Source organism: Diuraphis noxia, unplaced genomic scaffold (genome assembly GCF_037042655.1).
Source record: "Diuraphis noxia isolate RWA-SAM2 unplaced genomic scaffold, SU_Dnox_SAM2 contig0005, whole genome shotgun sequence".
In the NCBI taxonomy this organism is placed as follows: Eukaryota; Metazoa; Arthropoda; class Insecta; order Hemiptera; family Aphididae; genus Diuraphis; species Diuraphis noxia.
This window is the reverse complement of record NW_028301715.1, coordinates 30,617,038-30,638,405: the sequence shown is the minus strand read 5'-3', so window position 1 is coordinate 30,638,405 and position 21,368 is coordinate 30,617,038. Positions and strand designations below refer to the sequence as shown.

The 21,368-nt window shown below is 31.7% G+C and overlaps 2 protein-coding genes across 3 annotated transcripts in view; both read right to left on the bottom strand.

Moving 5' to 3' along the window:
• Positions 1 to 2,219, bottom strand: part of LOC107167371 (uncharacterized) — a 38,239-nt gene extending 36,020 nt beyond the window's left edge. The window contains exon 1 of the mRNA XM_015516392.2: positions 1,358 to 2,219. Coding sequence (XP_015371878.1) covers positions 1,358 to 2,077 — 720 coding nt within the window. The 5' untranslated portion in view covers positions 2,078 to 2,219. The remainder of the gene's footprint in view (positions 1 to 1,357) is intronic.
• A 10,561-nt stretch (positions 2,220 to 12,780) lies between these two features.
• On the bottom strand, positions 12,781 to 21,368 carry LOC107167363 (TATA element modulatory factor). 2 transcript variants are annotated; one of them, XM_089229887.1, is made up of 19 exons: positions 20,928 to 21,368; positions 20,389 to 20,749; positions 19,259 to 19,469; positions 18,912 to 19,128; positions 18,722 to 18,800; positions 17,310 to 17,494; positions 17,133 to 17,173; positions 16,970 to 17,073; positions 16,431 to 16,551; positions 15,813 to 15,985; positions 15,549 to 15,740; positions 14,998 to 15,186; positions 14,562 to 14,761; positions 14,287 to 14,479; positions 14,079 to 14,220; positions 13,926 to 14,003; positions 13,706 to 13,832; positions 13,409 to 13,644; positions 12,781 to 13,311 (listed from the first exon to the last, which is right to left on the bottom strand). In XM_089229887.1, the coding sequence occupies exons 1-19, from the start codon at positions 21,190 to 21,192 to the stop codon at positions 13,276 to 13,278; spliced, it is 3,150 nt and encodes a 1,049-aa protein (XP_089086013.1). In that variant the 5' UTR covers positions 21,193 to 21,368; the 3' UTR covers positions 12,781 to 13,275. The 2 variants fall into 2 exon arrangements, with proteins under 2 accessions (XP_089086013.1, XP_089086014.1); XM_089229888.1 differs by having other exon boundaries at positions 15,813 to 15,982.

Sequence of the window (21,368 nt, the reverse complement as noted above, 5' to 3'; positions counted from 1 at the left end):
CAGTTTCTGCGGGGCTTGGTCTCAAAAGTACGCTAATCGTTATTTCAATGCCCATATCATATTTACAAAACTGTGGCACGTTGTCTCGTCAGTGTGTAAGTTATGTGTTTATACTATAGTAATAGTAACTTTATACATTGTATATATATATGTAAACAATATATATTTATTAAATCTATTAACCAAAAACGAAATAGTACATTGGTGTGTAGAAATACAATTATTATGTTATGCTGCTATATCACCGTGTGTCGACATCTATATTATAGTTTTAACTTTTATTAGTGACTAACATGAGAATTATACAACAATATTTTTTATTATATTTAGGACCAAAAGTTTGAGTATATTATTTTGGTCAACAAAAATAGTTTAATTGTGATTATAATTTCTTATAGTTTCAAAATCATTAATGTTAAAAACTAAACACCGTTTTAAAATGAATGTATCGTACCTTTAGTATATTATGCACATTATACAAGACTTAATAAAATAGATTGAGAGAAAAACTTTCACGAAGAAATCTTGTGACAGATTCTGTTATAATGAACTAAAATAACATAGTCCATAAAGTATTATAAAAAATAAGGCTTTACATATTATATGCTACATTGTTAAAAATGTATTAGAGGGTGAAACGGACAAATACCAAAGAAAGTCTATTGAACCTATAGACTATAACACAATACATTAATATACCCACGTATACATAAAAAGATAAAATTGCAAGGAACATATAGTGTTACAGTGAAGTAGAATGAAAAAAACTTTACTGACGTCCATCGATTGAGTGTCACCGCACCAGAGAGACAGAAGGGACATAATTTATTTAGTGGCATGTCCCATCCGGATCCGGTGCTCCGGAGGTATTCTGTTCATATCAGTTACCGAATATTTTATGTTATAAAGAGATCTGAGAGATATTCAAAAAGTTGAACTTGCAGATCGGCTGTAGGTATATCGATCTATTTTATACTAATTTAAAATTAAATTTACTGAAGTTATTTGTTCTATAAAAACAATTCAAACTGTGGATTACTGTGGAAATGCAAATGCTATGACTTATATTGTTTAATTTATGTGAGCAATCTGCATAATACAGACCATATATTTCTGTGTCCAAATTAAAATTAAAATACCTGAGTGGTGTGCAACAATTGGTTTAATATTTATATGTCAAAAACCGCGTTCAAAATTATTAATTCATTTACTAAGCATAAATGAGCTTCAGAGCTTGCGTCAGAAATACATGATAAACACGGTGTAGTAATTGGGTATCGGTTAAAGTACTTAAATATAACAATAACATTTATTCAGTAACAATAATAATATTGTATCATCGGTGAATGAGACTCACCTGCAAATGGTCTAGGAACGATTCCAGTCCCCTGTCGGTGACGCTGGACGACTGTAAGCACAGCGCCAATATATTTTTGTTGGGAAACGGGTACGTGTTGACAAACTCGACCGTGTCCTGGTCCTGTGCGCCGTAAATGGTGATAGCCGTCATCTCTCTGGCCACGAACGATTTGAAAACGGCTGCCTTGTCCGCGTAGTTGTATGATCTGAGCTGTTTGCAGCGGATCACCGGTCGCACGTTGTACCAAAACTTTGGCGATCTGTACAGCACGTCACGCCACCGGACGCACACGCGAGTCAGCGGCACGCGCTCGGTGGCCGTGAAGTATGTAAAGAAACTGTTGAGGAACTGCTCGTCACGCATCAGCTCCGGCCACGTGACCGGCCGCTTGATCCGGTATGTGGCCACGCGGTTACGAACAGGCGTTCGACCGCGGAACCGTGGGTATTGGATGCCACTGGAACCGGAGCCTCCAGAAATGAGGCCACCTCCGCCACCACCGGTACTGCCGCCGCACAACACGTTAGTGACCCGTTCCATGACGCTAGTACCGGTTCGCGGGGCCCGGGACGGCGAACCGGTCGCGCCGGCCGCGTTTCCACCGCCGCTGCCACCGGAAGTCGACGATGATGGTTTGTTGGCCGCTCGCAGTGTCAATCCGTTGATGCGCTTCGACAGTTCGGCGCTGGCGCGTTCCACGACGCCTTGGCTGGTCATGATGGTTATGATGTCACCCAGTCACGACCGTGTGCACACTACCGCTGCAGAGATAACTCGTCACCGTCACTGCCACTGCAGCCGTCGACGTGGTGGTGATGGTGCGTCGGACGCTCCGTCAACACTGAAAACGGCGCGGCGGGGAACTTTCGCTCGCTCGCTCCGCTGTCGTTGTCCGCGCGGCGGCGTGCGCTCCGTGCTCGGTAACCGACGACGCCGCCGCCGCCACCCCTCCGAACGCCAACCCCACTTCCCACCGATAACCCACCCGGATCGCACGCTACACGGTCCCGCGGATTACCGCGCTCTTCCGCCGTCTCATCGGTCAGCCTGGACCGATCAATAATTTACGACGCGCGCGAATATCAGCCACGCGCCAACAAATGACTGTGCGTCGACTGCTGCAGAAATAAACACGGACGACAATATATATGTATATATATCGATATATTATATGGCAGGGCTCAGGAAGAGGATGAAGTAAATAATGCACCTATATAATATTGTATGTAATAATTCGCGAGTATAACTGCGAAAATTAATTGATTTGCGGAGTTGCGGCGTATTACCTATACACATGCTTGGCGTAGGTATAGGTATTAACTGCGGCACATCCATATATTGCCGGACTTACTACAGTGGTAGGTGAGGTGGTTATATTATAATATACCGTATATACCCCATCTGATAAATAACCACTCGTCATTTTATTCCTTTATTACGTGGTCAAATAACCTAAATAGCAATATTCGATTTGTCGGTAAAACAATTAGTTTTTATAATTAACCGTCAGTAAACTTTTAGCCAACACCGTCCATTTATTACATATTATATAATATGGTTCTTCAAGACTAGACCCGCACACTTTTTTATGGTTGATGTATTCAAAACCCAAAAATTGTATGCTTATTTAATAATATAAAATTCATTATAAGGTATTTATAATTTATATGCCTATACTTATTTATATATAAAAGCAATTACTGTCAGTTATGTACTCAACACAATAATGATTACATACTTGAAAATTCAATGTTTTATTTATGCATGATCTATTTATTATTTTAACAATTTCATCTTATTTAAGTAAACACTTAAACATAAGTAGTTTTTATGTTGCATATGTTTGCTTAGTCAAATTCGATTTATTATACGGCATGCATTGATGAACACTGATATTTTTAATTGGAGGGTTTATAATAATAAATTATTAGAAGGTACCTGTGACAAAATATTTTTTTAAATTGTACTAACTTTTTATACATCTATAGATAAAAGGTAACAAAAATATCAAAAATGATAGCTGTGTTTAACAGTTTAACACTCCCACCATCTTCGTGTGTACAATCACTACTCACATGAGTTCTATATTTTGTATATGGTTTAAATAGTAATAACATCACAAGGCACAACCAGAATATTAAAAAACAAAAGCGAAACATTTCACATTTCCACACTAGCTGCGTTTAGTTGTTGTAGTTGTTGACTTATCTTTAGTTCTAATTCGGCGGGAATAGATGAACTGGAATGAACGGAAACTCCATCGTGTGTATATTGTTTTGTGGATGATATGAATATGCATTACACATTGAAAATAAAATAATACACGCGTGTCAAACAAAAATACGACGTGTTTGATTTCCATAATTTTTATGTTCAGTATAGATATCCAGGTAGGTATGACTATAGGTACTATACATTTATACGCCAATAATATATTATATCCATTCAGTACAAAAATATAATTTAAACTTATAACAACAAACTGCTTCTGTAACTTGTAAGAAGTGTTAGAGATTACAGTGACTATACATAACGAAATATACGTTAATGTAACGGAAAAATTTATTTTAAATTATATAGTTTTAAATAAGTGCATAATATGTACGTATTATAATAACTAATACGTATATATTTAAATTATATATATAAATATGTATACGTGTTTTTGATCTAAACAGTTACACGTCATCGTCGATGAAGTTAACAAGCAAACGAATAGAATAAAAGTCGTGTTTTTACTTTTTATTGCATTGTAGACTTTTTACAGTAATTTGGTAATGATGACAACGATGAGGATAACTATTTTAGTCCTGATTAATGTTTTTAAATATGGGCATTAACTGGAAAATAGGGGGAATAAGAAATATAAAAAAAAATACCATATAACCTATGATGTTTGCTGTAAATTGTTATAAAAAGCTACATCATTGAAAAAAAGTTAAAAATGTAATTGTTTGTTTGAAACAAATACTTGAAATACAAATGAAATACTACATGAAACTTAAATCAAAATGGCGAATAACATATCAATCAATAATAGTTAATACCTACATAATATACATATTATATATTTAAAAAAAGCTATTTACAGTCAAAAAGCTAAGTAAAATTTAATATATGGAAATTTCAAATTTGTCTTGTATCAGTTTCATTTATCATAAACAGGTAAGTAGGTACCTATTAATTATAATATTAAATCACTAAAAGTTAAGTAGATAATAGACTTATATAATAGGTACTATAAAAAAATTCCTTAATTAAAATGATTACCTATTATGATTAATAATTATTATTTTACTTATTAATAATTTCTGATTTACCTAATTTTATGGAAAGTGAAGGTACAGCAACTACATTTCATAACGTTGGTCAAACAAAATTTCGCAAAGCTGAAATCATAAATATCTATTATATAGCAATATAGCATGACATATTCTCAATAGTTATTGTATAGTGTATACTTATAAGTTATATGTCATATGTCCAATAGATACTATAGACCAGTTTTATTCGAGGGTCACGTAAAATAACAAAAGGTTTTAGCAGACCAAAAGTGTATAAACACGTGTTATTTTTATTTTTTACGCGGGCCATACAGTTTAGACATTCATGCTATTAAGTACAGGTATAATATAATACGGTAATTATACACCCCTTCACGATATTTTACAAAATATTGATAACGATGTGATTTAAATTATGATTTTTCAATCATATTAAGATACATATTTATCTGGATATTAGGTTAACACTGTTAATATATGTAAAATATGATTGGATTGGATATATCAAATTAACATTATTATTAACATTATTCACTTTAACTTAAGAAATTACAGAGTAAAACGTATTATTGTAAATTTGTAAACATAAAATTCTCCATGTTGTACGTTTGTAAGACGAAGAAAACATATACCTATGTGGCATCGAGAATAAATATATTGAAGGGAAAAGAGATGAGTAGATTGAATGACGCGAGTGACATGAAAATAGCTGATGTGGCTGTAATCATGACGTGTAAGCTGGTATGCAGGCAGCCCCCCTTATTTATTTAATAGAATTAAAACTTCTAAATAATATAATTTACATTTATTTATTTCCTACCTATAGATTACCTTTTAATAAGAAAACTTTTAATTTTCAAAAGGTCGAAAGTATTATGATTGTTGGCGTCCCGATAAATTCTGACAAGAATGATTGATTTTTCTGTATAAAATATGTGTTGTTTATTATGCTTATACATTTTTCTTTACTTCGACAAAACTTTGACATTTCTCACATAAGATAAGCAATTCTCTATCCTGGGATCTATTTAAATACTTATTATTGAAAAATATAGTATATTAATTTAATAAATAAACAATTGTTAGTAATTACATAGGTGAAGTGGATTATAGTATTTTAGTATATACATATACAAATCGAAAATTCCTAGTCCTAATGTACTCTAAAATATAATTACCTCACAATTTCTTAGTATTATTTATTAATGTTTATTTAATAGAAACGTAAACAATATTCATTAATAATCATAATCTTTTTAAATATAATATGAAATTACGAAATCATGAAATTTAAATAAAAACATTGTAAAATGATTACTAATTTTCTTTAAATATTTTAACCTTTAAAGAGTTAACCTCTCCTCTAAGACTCTACCGAATAACCCTCCCCGTCGACTAAAACGAAATTGGCCTTGCGATTTACTTCGCTAAATAATAATAAATAAAAAAACCCGTTTGAAGTAGTGTCAATGGACGCACCCTTCAGTCAAGCCTCCAAACCTAGCAAAAAAATCTCATATTTACTTATTGTTTTATTATATTACAGATTGTAAATTTATTTATATTATAACATTAAAAAAAAAAACCTTTAAAGAGCTGCACAGTGTATAGATAAGCACAATGTTCTATATATGTTATTCAGTAATATTCAGAATAGTGTTCAAAAGTTTTGAAAATATTGATTATGTTCACCGTAAAAATTGTAACATCTATTAGTAGTTCATAACAAATTCACAAATAAGTAAAAATGAATGTTAGAAAATTTTTCTTGAAGGACTAAAGTAATTTTACTCGTCAACATAGGTTATAAAGAGAAAACTTGTCGGAAACTATTTGTGGTTAATGGGCTAATGGCTTATGTATAATTGTATATTTTATTGAGGATTTGAAGTTAAGGGTTTAAAATTCTGTGCTACCATGGATGTCGAATTTGAATAAATTCGTAATTTTTACTGTATAAAAACTATTTGAGTGTATAAAAAAATATTGTCAATTTCATACCCTTGTGAACTTGGCAGCGCAATGTTAGTAGAAATTGATCCAACATCCAACCAATCCAACAAATTTGTTGGTGGATTATTGAACTTTGTTGAACAACTTTCAAAATTTGTTGGACATTATTTTAACTGGTATAAACATTTCTAGTTGCGCTGCCAAGCTTATATACGTATCTAAATCATTGATCAACGGAAGACATAGTTATACCTACAAAGATATTTTAATTTAAAAATATTATTTTCTTTAACAATAAGAGACATTTTGGTATTAAGATAAACAAATAGTACACTTAGTACGGAACTACCGAATACATATACGTATAGTACATAAGTATTTCGAATTATGATTTTAGATATAAAAGATAGAGAGACCATAGACCTTATACTCATAGACGGAACAAGCTAGTAGTTCCCGCGGTAAACGGTGGCTGCACTTCACATGTTGTTCCATACTTCTGCGCATGTGCGTAGGACAAACCAGGTTGCGCATAAAACGCTTATTATTTATATTATCGTATCGTATTAACCATAGACCCATTAACAGGTTAATAGGTCTATGGTATTGACAGGGCTTGGGACTTGGGACTATGTGCTTAAAATCAAAAATATATGTACATATTTAAGCATCCAACAATATAAAATGTGTGTTAATGTAAGTTATTCGCAATTTATAGAAGACATAAATAATGAGTATGCTTTAAATATCAAAAAATCTATCACCGTTAACTTATTTTACTTTGGTTAGGTTGTTAGGTATAATATATTTATAAAGGTTATTGTCTTTAAGTTTTATTAGTTTAAATGCTAACAAATATTTATACAGAAAATTGAATTTCATAATTGTATTAATAATTTTTATACATATACAAATTGAATTTATTATAAAAATAATATAAAAAATTCCTATTTAAAAAAAAAAATATAAAATATACAGTATAAATTTAAAAAAAATATACATATATAGGAAAAAAGTTGGAAATAGGTAGGTATGCTAAAATACGTGCAAAAAACTTCCAAATCCAGACACCACAAAACAAATTTATAATAATCAGATTTATTCTATTTGCTTTCCGGACAAATATTTTGCAAATTTGAAATTTGCAAATGCATAATACCAAGCCCTAATAATTATGTTACAACATTAATATCTTAATAATATAAATAAATAAACATATTTTATGTTATCATAAATGACAACACTGCTAAGATGATAGCTATGACCGCACCACCCAACCCCGCCAACCAGTGATGCTCCGTTTATGAGTATAAGGTCTATGAGAGAGGCCAACTTTTATTTAAATATATATATATATATATATATATAGCGAAGTCCATCATCATTAGTGTTGCATCCAGCACTAAGGCCGTGATGGATAGAAACGTCGACGAGGTCCTGCGCGCCAACCTTGAGCTTCTTCTGACCCGTACCGTAGACGCTTTCACAGCAGTTGACTCGCTTCTCGAGAAGAATGGCAACGTCGTGGGCTTGGCAAAACACGACCCACCTTCGGTCGGTATCTCCAGGTGCTAGAGGCACTCCGCGACGCCATCCCCAGGCAGGACGACGCAGCGGCGAAAGTTGACAGGGAGGTCATCTGCGACGTTAGAATATGGGGTACCCGTTCAGGCTAACAGATTGCCACGGCCAAAATGCCTAAGCACTTGGCCATCCTGTTCACCAGGGTCCCTATCGGGTGGACCATGTGCCGCGTACGCGCAAGGACCCTCCCTCCGGAGAGGTGTTTCCGATGCCACGTGTTCGGCCACAATGCCAGGGACTGCAAGGCAGCCGACAGAACCAGTGCCTGCTGGAGGTGCGGGGCTAGGGGACACGCTATGAAGGATTGTTCGGAAGCAGACGATCGGTGCGTGGCATGTGAGTCCGCCGGGCTCCCGAAAATTCCCCACAAGCCAGGTTCGGGCGCATGTGCCGCCAGAAAACAGTCGGCAGCAGGCAAAATCGGCCCCAATGTATAGACTTCTTCAAATCAACCTGAACGCGAACTGGGCAGCGGAACAACTCATGGTTCAGACGGCGGACGAAGAGGAAGCGGATGTCCTTATTATCTCCGAGCCTGCGACCCACTACGGCTGGGAAGACAGGTGGTGCTTCAGCCACGATCGAAAGGCCGCCGTGGGCACATCACGCCATACCGAGCTCAGTTACGTCAATCGGGGCTCCGGAAACGGCTTCGCCTGGATGTTGTTCCGGGATCTGACCGTCTTCAGCTGCTACCTGCGTCCCAGTCTTACGATTCAAGAGTTCATCACCTCTTTGAGTGATATCGATGATGCAATCAGAGCCAGGGGTAACGTCTCCATCATACTGGCAGGGGATTTCAACGCTTGGCACGTCGAATGGGGCTCCAGAGCCAGCAACCCAAGAGGCCGGGCGCTCTCTGACCTCACCTCCAGCCTATGACTTATTCTTGCAAACTCTGGTACCGCCCCCACGTTCAGACGTGGAGCAGCTACCTCCATCATAGATATCACATTCTATAGGGGCGCAGCACTCAGGGATTGGAGGGTATCCGAGGCTGAATCACTGAGCGATCATAACTACGTCCTCTTCAACATAGTCAATCCCGCCCAGGTCCCGGCACCACCGGAACCTTTTCCCGGCGCCAATCGCGGCTGGACAGTGAAAAAGCTCGACGGAGACGCCCTGAGTCTCCACCTGGCTTCCACGCTCTTGGAACCTCCTGCAGGGCCACCAAGCGTGGTGAAGGCTCTCACGTCGGCTGACCAACTGGAAGACTTTCTACTCAGTGCCTGCGATGCCTGTATGCGGAGAACGAGACCCGGTCCCGCAGGCAGACGTCCAGTGTACTGGTGGAACGAGGTTATCACCGAGATACGCAGGTCGTCACTGGACCTTCGTAGACAATACCAAGCGTGTCTCAGACGGGCCAACCTGTGGAATGTGGCATATGACGCTCTACTGAAAATGGACGTGCCTCCCAGGGTACAGCTCATAGGCTTCGCCGACGATCTGGCTGTCGTAGGAACTGCTTATACAGGCCAGTTGCTGGAGGATCTTGTCAACCCCACCTTGCAGAGAATTGACGAACCACGGCCTGAAGTTGGCCCACCAAAAAACGGAAGCCGTCATCCTGTCCAGGAGACGCGCGTACATCCCCCCGAGACTATCAATCGGAGGACACCCGATAGTCCTGTTCGACAGGATCAGATACCTCGGGGTGATCCTGGATAAGAGGCTCACCTTTGCGGCTCACTTGGACGTCGTGGCCAAAAAAGCCGCACGCACGGCGGCTGTGCTGGCAAGGCTCATGCCCAATATCGGTGGCCCATGCCAATGGAAGAGAAAGCTGCTCAGCTCTGTGGTCGACAGTCAGTTGCTCTATGCCACCCCTGTCTGGATTAGCAGGGTGACCGCGGTAGCCAGGACCAAAACAAACCTGATTCGTCCACAGAGATCATCCGCGCTAAGAACCATCCGCGCATACCGCACCGTCTCCGACGAGGCCTCCCTGGTCCTGGCCTCCACGGTTCCTGCGGACCTACTCGGCCTGGAACGGGCCAGAATCCGGTCCCGACTCCTTGCTGACATCACACCTGGCACGTCGCGGCCATAAAAGCAGACCGTAAAAAGAGAGGAAAGATCCCACACCGTAGAGGAGTGGCAACGGAGATGGGAAGCAACCAGGAAAGCGTCTTGGACGCGATCCTGCATCCCATGAATGATGATGAATGAGAATTTTTTTTTGAAGTGTCGGTAAAAAAATGTTGGACGACCAAAAAAACTTGAAAATTTAATACAAGATTCCTTATGAGTTGTTCTTATTGTAGCTAAAAAAAAAACTAAAAATCGTAATTTACAATTTTTTTTTATAAGCGTTTATAGTTCAACATTTTACGAAATCTGTCGAAAACGCGAAAATTTGCAAGTAATTTTGAAGTTGAAAAATCATAAAATTTTTTGAGTTTATAACTACGGATTAAAAATACAACACTAAGTTTTCCTTCAAGTAGCTATAGAGAAAACTCGAAGCATCATTATAGGAAAAATTTTAAGTGCGTTTGAATTTTAAATTTTTACGAAATAGCGTAACGATAACGATTTTAAATATTTGTTATTATTCAAAAAGTATAAGTCGTAGATACTTGAAAATTTTATCAGTTATTTAGATTGGAATTTTCTTTACATGATTTAATTTTCAAAATATTTCGACTTTTTTTGAGATATTTATAGACGACTAAAATTTTCAATTTGTCTGAAAATTTTTTTTTGAAGTGTCGATAAAATTTTTTTGGCCCCATCAAAATGCTTGAAAATTTAATACAGAGTTCCTCATAAGTTATTCTTATAGTGAATAAAACATTATAAGAATACATATGCACAATTTTTTTTTATTAGCATTTGAAGTTCAAATATTGACAAAAATTCGTCAAAACCATGAATATTTTTTTTTGTGTTTGTCATTACGTTTTGGGGCAGTAAAAATGCTTTGACTTTTAACTTCAGTACCTTGTTAAATCAGAAAGTGAATCTAGTTTATACCTTAGGGGATCAAAAGTTAAAAATTCTTAATATTTTTCTAAATAATCGGGATAAACAAACTAAAAATTAACGGAAAAACAGGAAATTGTACGTACAATCAGTTTTCGACAAAATCAATTTTGATTTTTTATGTAACTTTAAAACTATGGACCATTGATACATGAAATTTTCACCGAATGTTTATATAATTACCTATGTTCTATGCACCATGAAATTTTTAAAAAAAATTTGACCTAACCTAACCTAACCTTTATAGTAGGCGGATCTAATTTGGATGCGCAACATGTGTACCACCTAGAATATCGGAAACTTTATTGTTAAATTTTTTCTCGACGTTAGGTTAGTTGGTTAGTATAATGATTAAAAAAAAAGTCTGCTCTATACTGAGTACCTACCAGCATTTACTAACAAGTAACAAGTATTGAAGCATGATAAAATATTATATGGTACCTACCTAGTTGGCTGCCTACAACCCTACAACATGATATGCAGCCATGTGGGTAACTATAAGTGCTATAAGATGTTAATTTTCCATTAATTAAAATAAATCAATGAACACGGTTAGGACTTAAAAAATTTAGGTTATAAGTTAAGTCGGATTCACAACTACGTCGTGTACCCTACCCATGTGTCATGTCACGCGAGGACGTAATAATTATGGTTACAACTGCAGGTAACTATATTGGTTTAAAAGTTGAGCCGTATTAAATTCTTGGTATCCTCGGTTTTAACTTCGTTATACCCATAGATAATATAAACATATATATATACATACATATATTATCTATGTATGTCCTATCCATGTATATATTATCTATGGATTACATTATGTAATAAATATTAAAACCTATGTACTGGTAATTGGTATATAGGTGCCCGTACCACTATGGTTATACGTTATACTTATATTGGTATAAGCGTTTAAGTAAGCAGGTAAGTACTTACTAAGCGCAACAAGCGAATTCCGCCGAGCGAAAGGTAATAAATATGAGTTGCAGGTTAACAATAAAATATGTAATACGGTGAACCATAAAGTGGCAGAATACAATAGAATACATGCATTTAGCATAAGTCAAAAATAGAAAAACCATATTGAATATTCAGATACGTATTACAAAAGCAATATAACATTAGGTACCTACTGGCTACTATAAAGTACCTACACACTTTAATTGTTACAATTTATATGTATAATATATAGGGATTTAAAAAAAATAAGGAGTGCTAAAATTATATCTTTCAAGAAATTTGTAAGTAATATGATATACCTACAGGAGTCAGGGACATTCTTCAACAATGAACATTTAAAAAATGTCCACATTTTCAAAACTATGTTTTCATAATTTCTTAACTTCTATTGTTTGGCATTTTACATTACAATGAATAATTAAAGAAATAAGTAATAAAATATATTTTTTAATATATGTTAATGTTTTCGAGGCAATGACTAATGAGGGTTAAACAATATTAATAAAAGAATTACCCAGCATAGTGATTTGAAACGGTATAATCTATAGACTGAGTTAAGATTTCTTGAATAGGAATATGATTAATATTAATATTTTTTAATGTTTTAATAACTGAATCTAGTACTCAAAGGAGTTATCAAAATAAAAATCTTCACAGTATAAATATATTACAATAAGTACTTACAAAAATTCAAAATTTTTAAACATCAATAATTTTATGAACATAATAAAACGCTAACAATTAAAATAATATTTATTATCACAGATATACATAACATAGAGTAATACATAATACCATTGTATTATTATAAAGAAAACATTGCACTAAATAAAAATACCTACAAATAATACTTTTCAAACTTCACAAAAACAAAAAAACAAAATTGGTAACAGATATAATAATTTAAAAATAAAAATACAATAGTTACTTGTAAGTAAATTTAATAATGATCACGGAAATAATAGTGCTTACCATTTAAAATAGGGAATTGGGTGATTTATAATCTTTAAATTTAAATATATTATAAACATATATATTATCATATTTTATACAAATATAAAAAAATATTCATTAAAGGATAAAAACTTATACAGTATTTTAATGAAATAATAAAAAAACATTGAATGATAACTTTAATTAATTTTATCCAGTTTTATCTCTTTTAAGTAGTTCATCAATCTATAAATTGAAATTAAATTTAGAATAATAGTTTATAAATCACATTATAGGTAAAAACAATAAATTATTAAATTATTTATATATATTTTATAATTACCTGAGCTTTATACATATCTTTTACATCTTGAAGATCAAGTTTTAATTCTTCACTCTCTTCTAGTTTTTCACCATATAGTTGTAATAATGCATCATACCTCTTTTGAAGATCAGAAAGTTCAACTAATGAGATGGATTGTTCTTCGACTTTGGTGGTAAGCGCAGCTAATTCAGTTGTCAATTGATCCCTTTCATGATCTCTCCTCGACAATTCCCACTGCAATTGAAGTGCTTCTCCTATAAGTAAATTTTAATATAGTATTACAAAATCTAAGAATAAAACATTTTCTATTCTGACCTTCTTTCAATTTTATTTGTGACTGCAAGTTTTCTAAAACCGTTGTTGTGTTACTAAAGGACGTTCTCATTGGATCATAAATACTACAAGCTCTTTCTGTTACTGAGCTTCTATCATCGTCAACGAACTGAAAATTAATAAGTATTTAAAAAAAAATTAGTATCTTATATTTGGTATATACTTTCAAAAAGAAAATAAAAACGTAAATAAAAAGTCATACTGATGGCCAAAACGAAGATTCTTCTAATGAAGGAACTCCTACACTTGTAGTTGGGGATGATTGATGAGATGTATTAAGCTGTTGAGAGAGAAAATTATTCAGAAATGCCATAAAATCGTTAATTCAAAAGTATCAAATCAATAAATAACATACTTGTAACTTTTTTCTTTTTTCAATTTCTAAATTTAGTTTATCTTTTTCCAATTTCAATTCATTTTCAAGAGTATTAATTTTTAATGTAGCATCAGCTAGTAACTTTTTACTTCCAGCAAGTTCGTTTTCAAGTTTTACCAGACTAAAGTAAAAGAAAAAAACAATTATACTTAATTAGCACTCGTTTTATTATGATTTCATTTCATACTTATTTGAATTTAATTTTAATAGAGCATTTTCTTCTTTTAAACTTTCTAATTTAACTTTTAAATCACTTTCATTTTGCAACAGATTATCAATCTGCTCTTTACATTTTTTTCCAAAATTAATACTTTCATTCATTTTAGAGTCAATTAATTTTATTTTATTTTCTGCATTATTTAATGCATTTTGTAGTTCATCTAGACATTGTATGAAATTAATAACAATAAAATAATAAACAAAATCAAATCAATAGTTTAAGTAATTTTTTATGGTGTTTACCTATAGTTTTTAAATGTAAAAATTCACGTTTTTCAAATTCTTGTTCCAATGTTTTTACTAAGACTGATTTTTCTTCCAGTTCTTTAACCAAAGGTTGTGTAGCTTTTAAAGTTTCTTGTAAAGAATTTTCTCTTTTCCTCTCAGATTCTTCTAACCTTCTAATAAGTGAGAGATTTTCTTTTTTCAATTCATTCATCAATCTATATAAATTATCATTTATGGCTATAGTTATTTATAAATAATAAGAAGATAAAAAGTATCAGTAAATCAGGAATGTCTATAAGAATCATATTTTCTTAAATAGTAATTAAGCAAATCATAGGTAGATTTTCTGGTTTAATAATAATTAAAACAGTTATACTTTTATTTATTACTGTTCTACATTACTATGATGATTTCCATACTAATTAAATAACATTTTATAATTATAACTTACACATAATTATTTTCTTCCACTTTACAAAGATTTGATTTTAAGTTACTTATTACAATCTCCATTTCTTCGCAGTGTTTATTTTTGTTAAATAATCTTTCTTCTATATCTTGTTTGTCTTTTTCTATTATCTTAAGTTCATCTGAACTTTTTTTTAATTCCATAACAGCAGTTTCTTTGCCTTGAATATCCCTATTAGTTGAAAAATAAATCAAAATATAATAATTAGGTACATAAGAATTCAAACTAGTATTTTTTTGATAACTTTAATTACGATAAAATAAACATTAACAAATGTTATAATTTGTTTCATTTGAGTTGTAAATGGAATTTAAAATAAATTTAATTTTTCAATCAAGGCTACAGATAAAATGAATAGGTTTAAGAATAAAATATGAAACTATAATATTATTTTCTGAAACAAAAAATGCTCATTTAATTTTTGATTTTAAGTGATATCAGTAAAATAATTTGTGCTAAAAATATGATCAAATACAGATATTTCTAATGTCAATTACATTGATATTTGAAAAGAGTTATTTTAATATAATTACTTTTGAAGAGATATTAAAGTTGATGTTAAATTATCAACTTGGCTCTCTAAATTTATATTTTCTTTTTCAAAATTTTGATTAGATTTTGTTAGCTGATGAATAGCTTCAATTTGACTTCTTTCCATCTCTTCTTTTGCAACTAATGATTTTTTTATTCTTTCAACTTCTTGAGATAGCTTTTCTTGTTGGTCTCTAATAATGATGAGTGTATAAAAGTTTTAAACATTAATATCAATTGTTTGTTATGTTTTAAAAAATACTTACTTATATTTATTTATAGTTTTCAATGATTCTTTTTCAGCTACTCGAAGTTTTTTTATTATATTATTTAAATTAAGATGCTGTTTACTCAATTTTTCTCCTTCATCCCTCAGTTCTTTAATTAGAGAATCTTTATCTTCAATAAGAACTTTAAATTGGACAGCATTTTTATTCTGCTGTAAAAAATATATATATATATATAAAAGATCTTAACACAAAAATGTCAAATCATAATTACTAATGTTTATGCTTGTATTAAAAACTAAAAAGGGTCTTTTTCATTAAAGATTAAGAAAATGTATAATAATATTGAAACATTATCCAATGCATCATCTATTAAAATAGCTTTTAGAGTTTTCATTTTAAAAACGTACATCATAAATTCATAACAAATAATATGTGTTTAGGATAACTAAATTTGTGTACTTAGCTTTAAATTGATCTTTAATCAATTTTTCATTATCTGCATATGTACATTGGTACTATTATAATATTTAAATTTTTAATATCAAGTTATGGACATTTTTGAATAAACATGTTTTATTTTTTTTTAATTAGGCTTTTTTAGTTTAATAAAAAAATAATATAAATATATTTCAGTATAAGTTTTTCAATTCTTACATCAAGTTGTTTTTGTAACTGATCTTTTTCTCGAATTGCTTGTTGGAATTTTTTCTCCATTGTTGCTAATCTTTGAGTGTATTCTTCATTTAAGTTACTTGAATTTAAATAATCTAATTGGCTATAAGAATAAATTTTAAAAAATTGAAGTAATGTAATAATATAATTTGTTGCCTCTGTCTTATAAGTGGGTAACATAGAAATTTACGCTCAACAGATCACACGTGGCTTCAATAGTTAAAAAATTAAAGAAAATTGACCTCTTCTTAAACTTGATGGTAAGAAAATTATCAGAGTTTGAATGTCAGTTTTTTATAATAATTCAGTTTTTAGGTAAACGCTTTTAATTTATGCTATATTATACACACAAAACATGCTAAAAAATTGAACCATCTTAAGATACCGACATACAAACACAGTTAATACTCATACCATCATGTTCCATAAGAGTTCAATTTAATTTAATGTTTAAGATAATGAACTACTCATGATCTGCTGAGCGTCAATTTGCTATGTTACATTCTTTTAATAAATATTACCTTTTCATTTCTGAATTATTCGCTGCTAATTCAGCATTCTTTTTACTTAAATCAATTAATTTTGACTCTCTGGATTTAACCGTAGAGTTCAATTCAACAATTTTCTGAAAATTATTTTTGTTATTAAATACTTATTAGAAAACAAGTTTTACAATTTAAATACTTTTAAAAGATCTTCGAAGTCTTTTGGTCCATGTTGTAGTCCTATATAAAAAAATCAAAAATACCTACATTTTAATATAATTTTAATCATTATACCAATAATAATAATAATAATATAATGAACATAATTTTTGTTTCTACGATTGATAGTATATTTATAAAAGAATAATTTTCATACCAGACAAAAATGAAGGTATATGATCTGGATGATACTTTACTGGACTATGTCGATGAGATGCATTACTTTCACTGTCATCATTAGTTGCAGGACTAGATATTACTTCTATATCAGATGAAGTCCATGTTTCAAGTTCATCACAAGAATTTGTTTCGCTTGAACCAATTTTTACGAAATCTGAATGACTAAATATAATATAATATAAATTTACTAAATACAAAATTTATGTTTGAAACAATGTCAAAAAAATTGTTATTCTAAGCTAAACAATTTATACCATGCAGTATTGGTTTTAAATATTTTTATTTTTATTTACAATCATTAGTAATCGACAATTGTAATATAGAATTTACAATTATAGTAATTAACCAAGGGCGCACCCAAGGGGGTGGCTAACGGGCTTTAGCCACCCCCCCCCCCCCAAATGGCTAGCCCCAAAATAAAAAACAATCACATATTTATGTTTTACAGGTATAACACCACCACTACGGCGCAACTTAGAACCGGAACAAAAAAACAAAATTAGTTAGTAAAAGATTGTAAACAAGCTTTAAGATTTCTGTACATATTTCAAAATAAATACTACCTATTAATATTAAAATTATTTGAATTTAGCCCCCCCCCCCAAAAAAAAAAAAAAAATCCTGGGTGCGCCCATGTAATGAACATTTATCTAATTTTGATTTATTTATTGATAATAGTTGTAAGTTACAAAAATATTATTTGTTTATTAATTGTATACTATATATATTATAATGTGAGATCTATATTGTATATATACAGTAAAACTTGTTTAACTCGAAGTTGAAGGACCAGAAAAAAGTTTGAATTATCCTAAAAACCAAACATGCAAAATTAGATCTAGAGACCGAGGAAAAAGTTTGAGATATCAATGTTTTCAAGTTAAAGAAGTTCAACAATATATCTTCTATACTCTTTGCCCTAGCAAGCATTATTATCAATAAATAAATAAATAATGTAATTCACAAACATTTAATTTATAGTACCAGTGGCGCACAGTAGATTTTTCACAAGGGTGTCGAAAATATATATCTCGCGGTACCCACCCACCCCACAAGTAAAATCTGAGTTTATACTCTTTATACAATTAATATTAAATTAAACAAATATTTATCAAAATAACATCCGAATTCATCCAGAACCAGTCACACTCACCCAGTCACTCACCAATTCTCTGAGGGGTGTTAGTCGACACCCCTGACCCCCCCCCCCAGTGTGCGCCACCGTATAGTACTTTATTTAGTATTGATATTTTTGATTTATAACAGTTAATAAAAAATAAATAAAAAATGTAAATATTTATCATGTCATCTGTTAATACATAATTTTGATACTAAATGTTCAAAATATTAATTTTTGAATAGTTCAATGTTCATTGATAAGTATCTTACTTATCTATAGAAGCTTGTGGCGATGGATCACATTCTTCATTCGCAGATGTTGCATCTAGTGTACTACCAACCATGGTTTCTTTAAAAACATAATAGAAAAAAATATTAATATAAATCATATTAAGTCATACTTTATTTTAATATTGATCAAATGATAGTTCTTAAATGTATTTAATAAAATAATATTTACCATCATCACAACTGCTGCTTTCTAAAGTAGTATCAGATACTTTTAACAAATCTATTGATGAGTTACTGGTGTTTAATGTATTTATAATATTCATACTATTTTGGACATTCTTTAAACTGTCTAAGCTTTCTATGTAATTTGCTTGTAGTATAACACTATTTCTATTAGAATTTGGTTCAATAGACTCTTCTTCTAGTATATCTAATGCCCCAGAATTCTAAAAATTAAATATAAGTGTTAATCATGTAAAAAGTGAGGGAAAATAAGTAATCGCTCAACTGTACAGTAGAGTACTGTTAATCTCTACGTTCAGAATCTAAAACTAATATTTTATTTAAAAGATTTACTTCGTGAGGTGATGATAATTCGGTAAAAGAAGTATCTAAAGATGAGGTGGTAGATTTTAGCAATAACATTCCTCCATGTTGTGGTAATAAACTGTCTTCGTTAGCCATACATGTTACATTATCTGATATTGAGCAAGTAAGACTATCATCATCTTCAATTAATTCCGGAATCGGCTCTATTGTATCTGGAGAATATTGTCTATCATTTGCCCTATAAATCATGTTAACATAAAAGCATTTAGTCACTTTTAAAGTATTTGAAAGAAGGGCCTAAAAAAAGTGAAAATTAACAATAGGTCTACTAAAAATTAGCAAAAAATAAGGTTTTAACATTTTACTCCTGATTCTTCTCTTTCATTGATTGATTTAAGCCTTACTTTATTAAAATTAATAAGTATAATATATATGATTATAAATTTTTAAGTATTTCCAGAGCCGGTGCAAGCAAATTTTTAAATGTAGGCAAAGATCAAAATTGCCGCCTCTTGTTTTATTATAACTTTTCTTATATGCCCCCTCTATATAAATATTAATTTTGCCGCCGTAGGCTTATGCCTACGTCGCCTATGCCTATAACCGGCCCTGAGTATTTCAATACGTAATATAAAAATAATATGGTATTCCAAATATGTATTTTTTTAAATAATAAATTAAATATAATCTGTCCAAAGAGAAATCAGCTGCAGCTGAAAACTCAATTTATCTATGCATCACCATCATCATCTCCCTGGCCATACTATAGAATAGAACATGTATATGTGTCTTTTTTATATATGTCACATTTTTTTAAGTTACTTTTCTCATATAAAAAAAACTTATAAAAAACTACATTAACTTTGATCTATCGCTTCTTTGAATAAGTAAGTATTTAGATGGAATGTTTTGATAAGATATTTTTTATTGATTATTATATGTTCCACAAGACCTATTGTTTTTCAATGAAAAACTAAATAATCATATTGTTATGATAAAATCTATCTAAATTTAATATGTATGAACTATGGGAGTATATTTTGGATACTATACATCTAGTCATTAAAAGAGCAGATAAGTTTAACAACCATAATATGTCCAAAATTATGATTATATAGGCTTGTGTACATTATTTTTAAATTAGTTAAAAAATTAACCTATTTGGTTCAGTGATAACAGCCAAAACTTCAACTGAACTTGATGTTATGACTTCTACAGATGATGACTCGGGAGTAGTAGTTGATGTTGATCCAAGAACTTCAACACTATCAGTTGATACTGTAGATTTACGATCACTATCACAGCTGACAGCAGAAAGACGATTAGTATTGTTAGAACTTGTACTCTTTGTTCTCCGAACCACATCAGTGTTTAATTCTGAATCAATTTCAATGACATTAAATTGTTCTTCTTGGGTGGATGGCGATTGTCCTGTAGATCTACCTGGTTGATTTGCCACAATTAAATCATTTTCTACAGATGATTTAGATAAATCTAATGACATGCTTTGCTTCATTTCTATAATAAAAAATTCAAAAACGTGAAAATAAAAAATAAAAGTTTTGCATATCTATTTTTAAAATATATTTTTCATAGATATACTTAACTCAAATGATGAATGAATAAAGTACATAATTAATCACATAATATTTGAAATTTATAAATAATAATATTTATTAGTATATATAGTACACACCACTTTGTTTGTCAGCCACATCATCTTCATTTTCAAATACTGAGTTGGTAAATGAACTCCACAAACTTGAACCCAATTTAGATATCTTTTTTTGAGTATCTTGATTATCTGTATCTTTTGGAGTTTCTGACTCTTGTGGTACTTCATCACATTCCTCTTCATCTTTAATGTCCAAAGCTTTATCAATAGTCTTTTGCGCTTCTTTAAGAGCTGTTTTTGCGAGACTTGCAAAACCAGAGGCATCAAACTGATTAAACCAACTCATCCTTTTTGTGAATTGATTGTCGTTTAAAATGTGATTTTATGAGACATTTGTCTAGATTATAATAATAAAATGCTACATATATACTAATAAACACTTAAATTTAAATAAAATCATAAGTTCAATAATATTTTATTAATTTCTATTTTCTAATGATGTGTACATCATATTATTATCTG

What these genes read in the sequence shown, in the direction of transcription:
- LOC107167363 (XM_089229887.1), bottom strand. Translation starts at nt 21,192, where the DNA reads ATGAGTTGGTTTAATCAGTTTGATGCCTCTGGTTTTGCAAGTCTCGCA. An exon ending in AAAACTATAAATAAATATAA is followed by an intron (nt 15,741 to 15,812) that starts GTAAGTATTTTT and finishes CATCATTATTAG; the next exon opens with AGACCAACAAGAAAAGCTAT. An exon ending in ACTTTAATATCTCTTCAAAA is followed by an intron (nt 15,187 to 15,548) that starts GTAATTATATTA and finishes TTCAACTAATAG; the next exon opens with GGATATTCAAGGCAAAGAAA.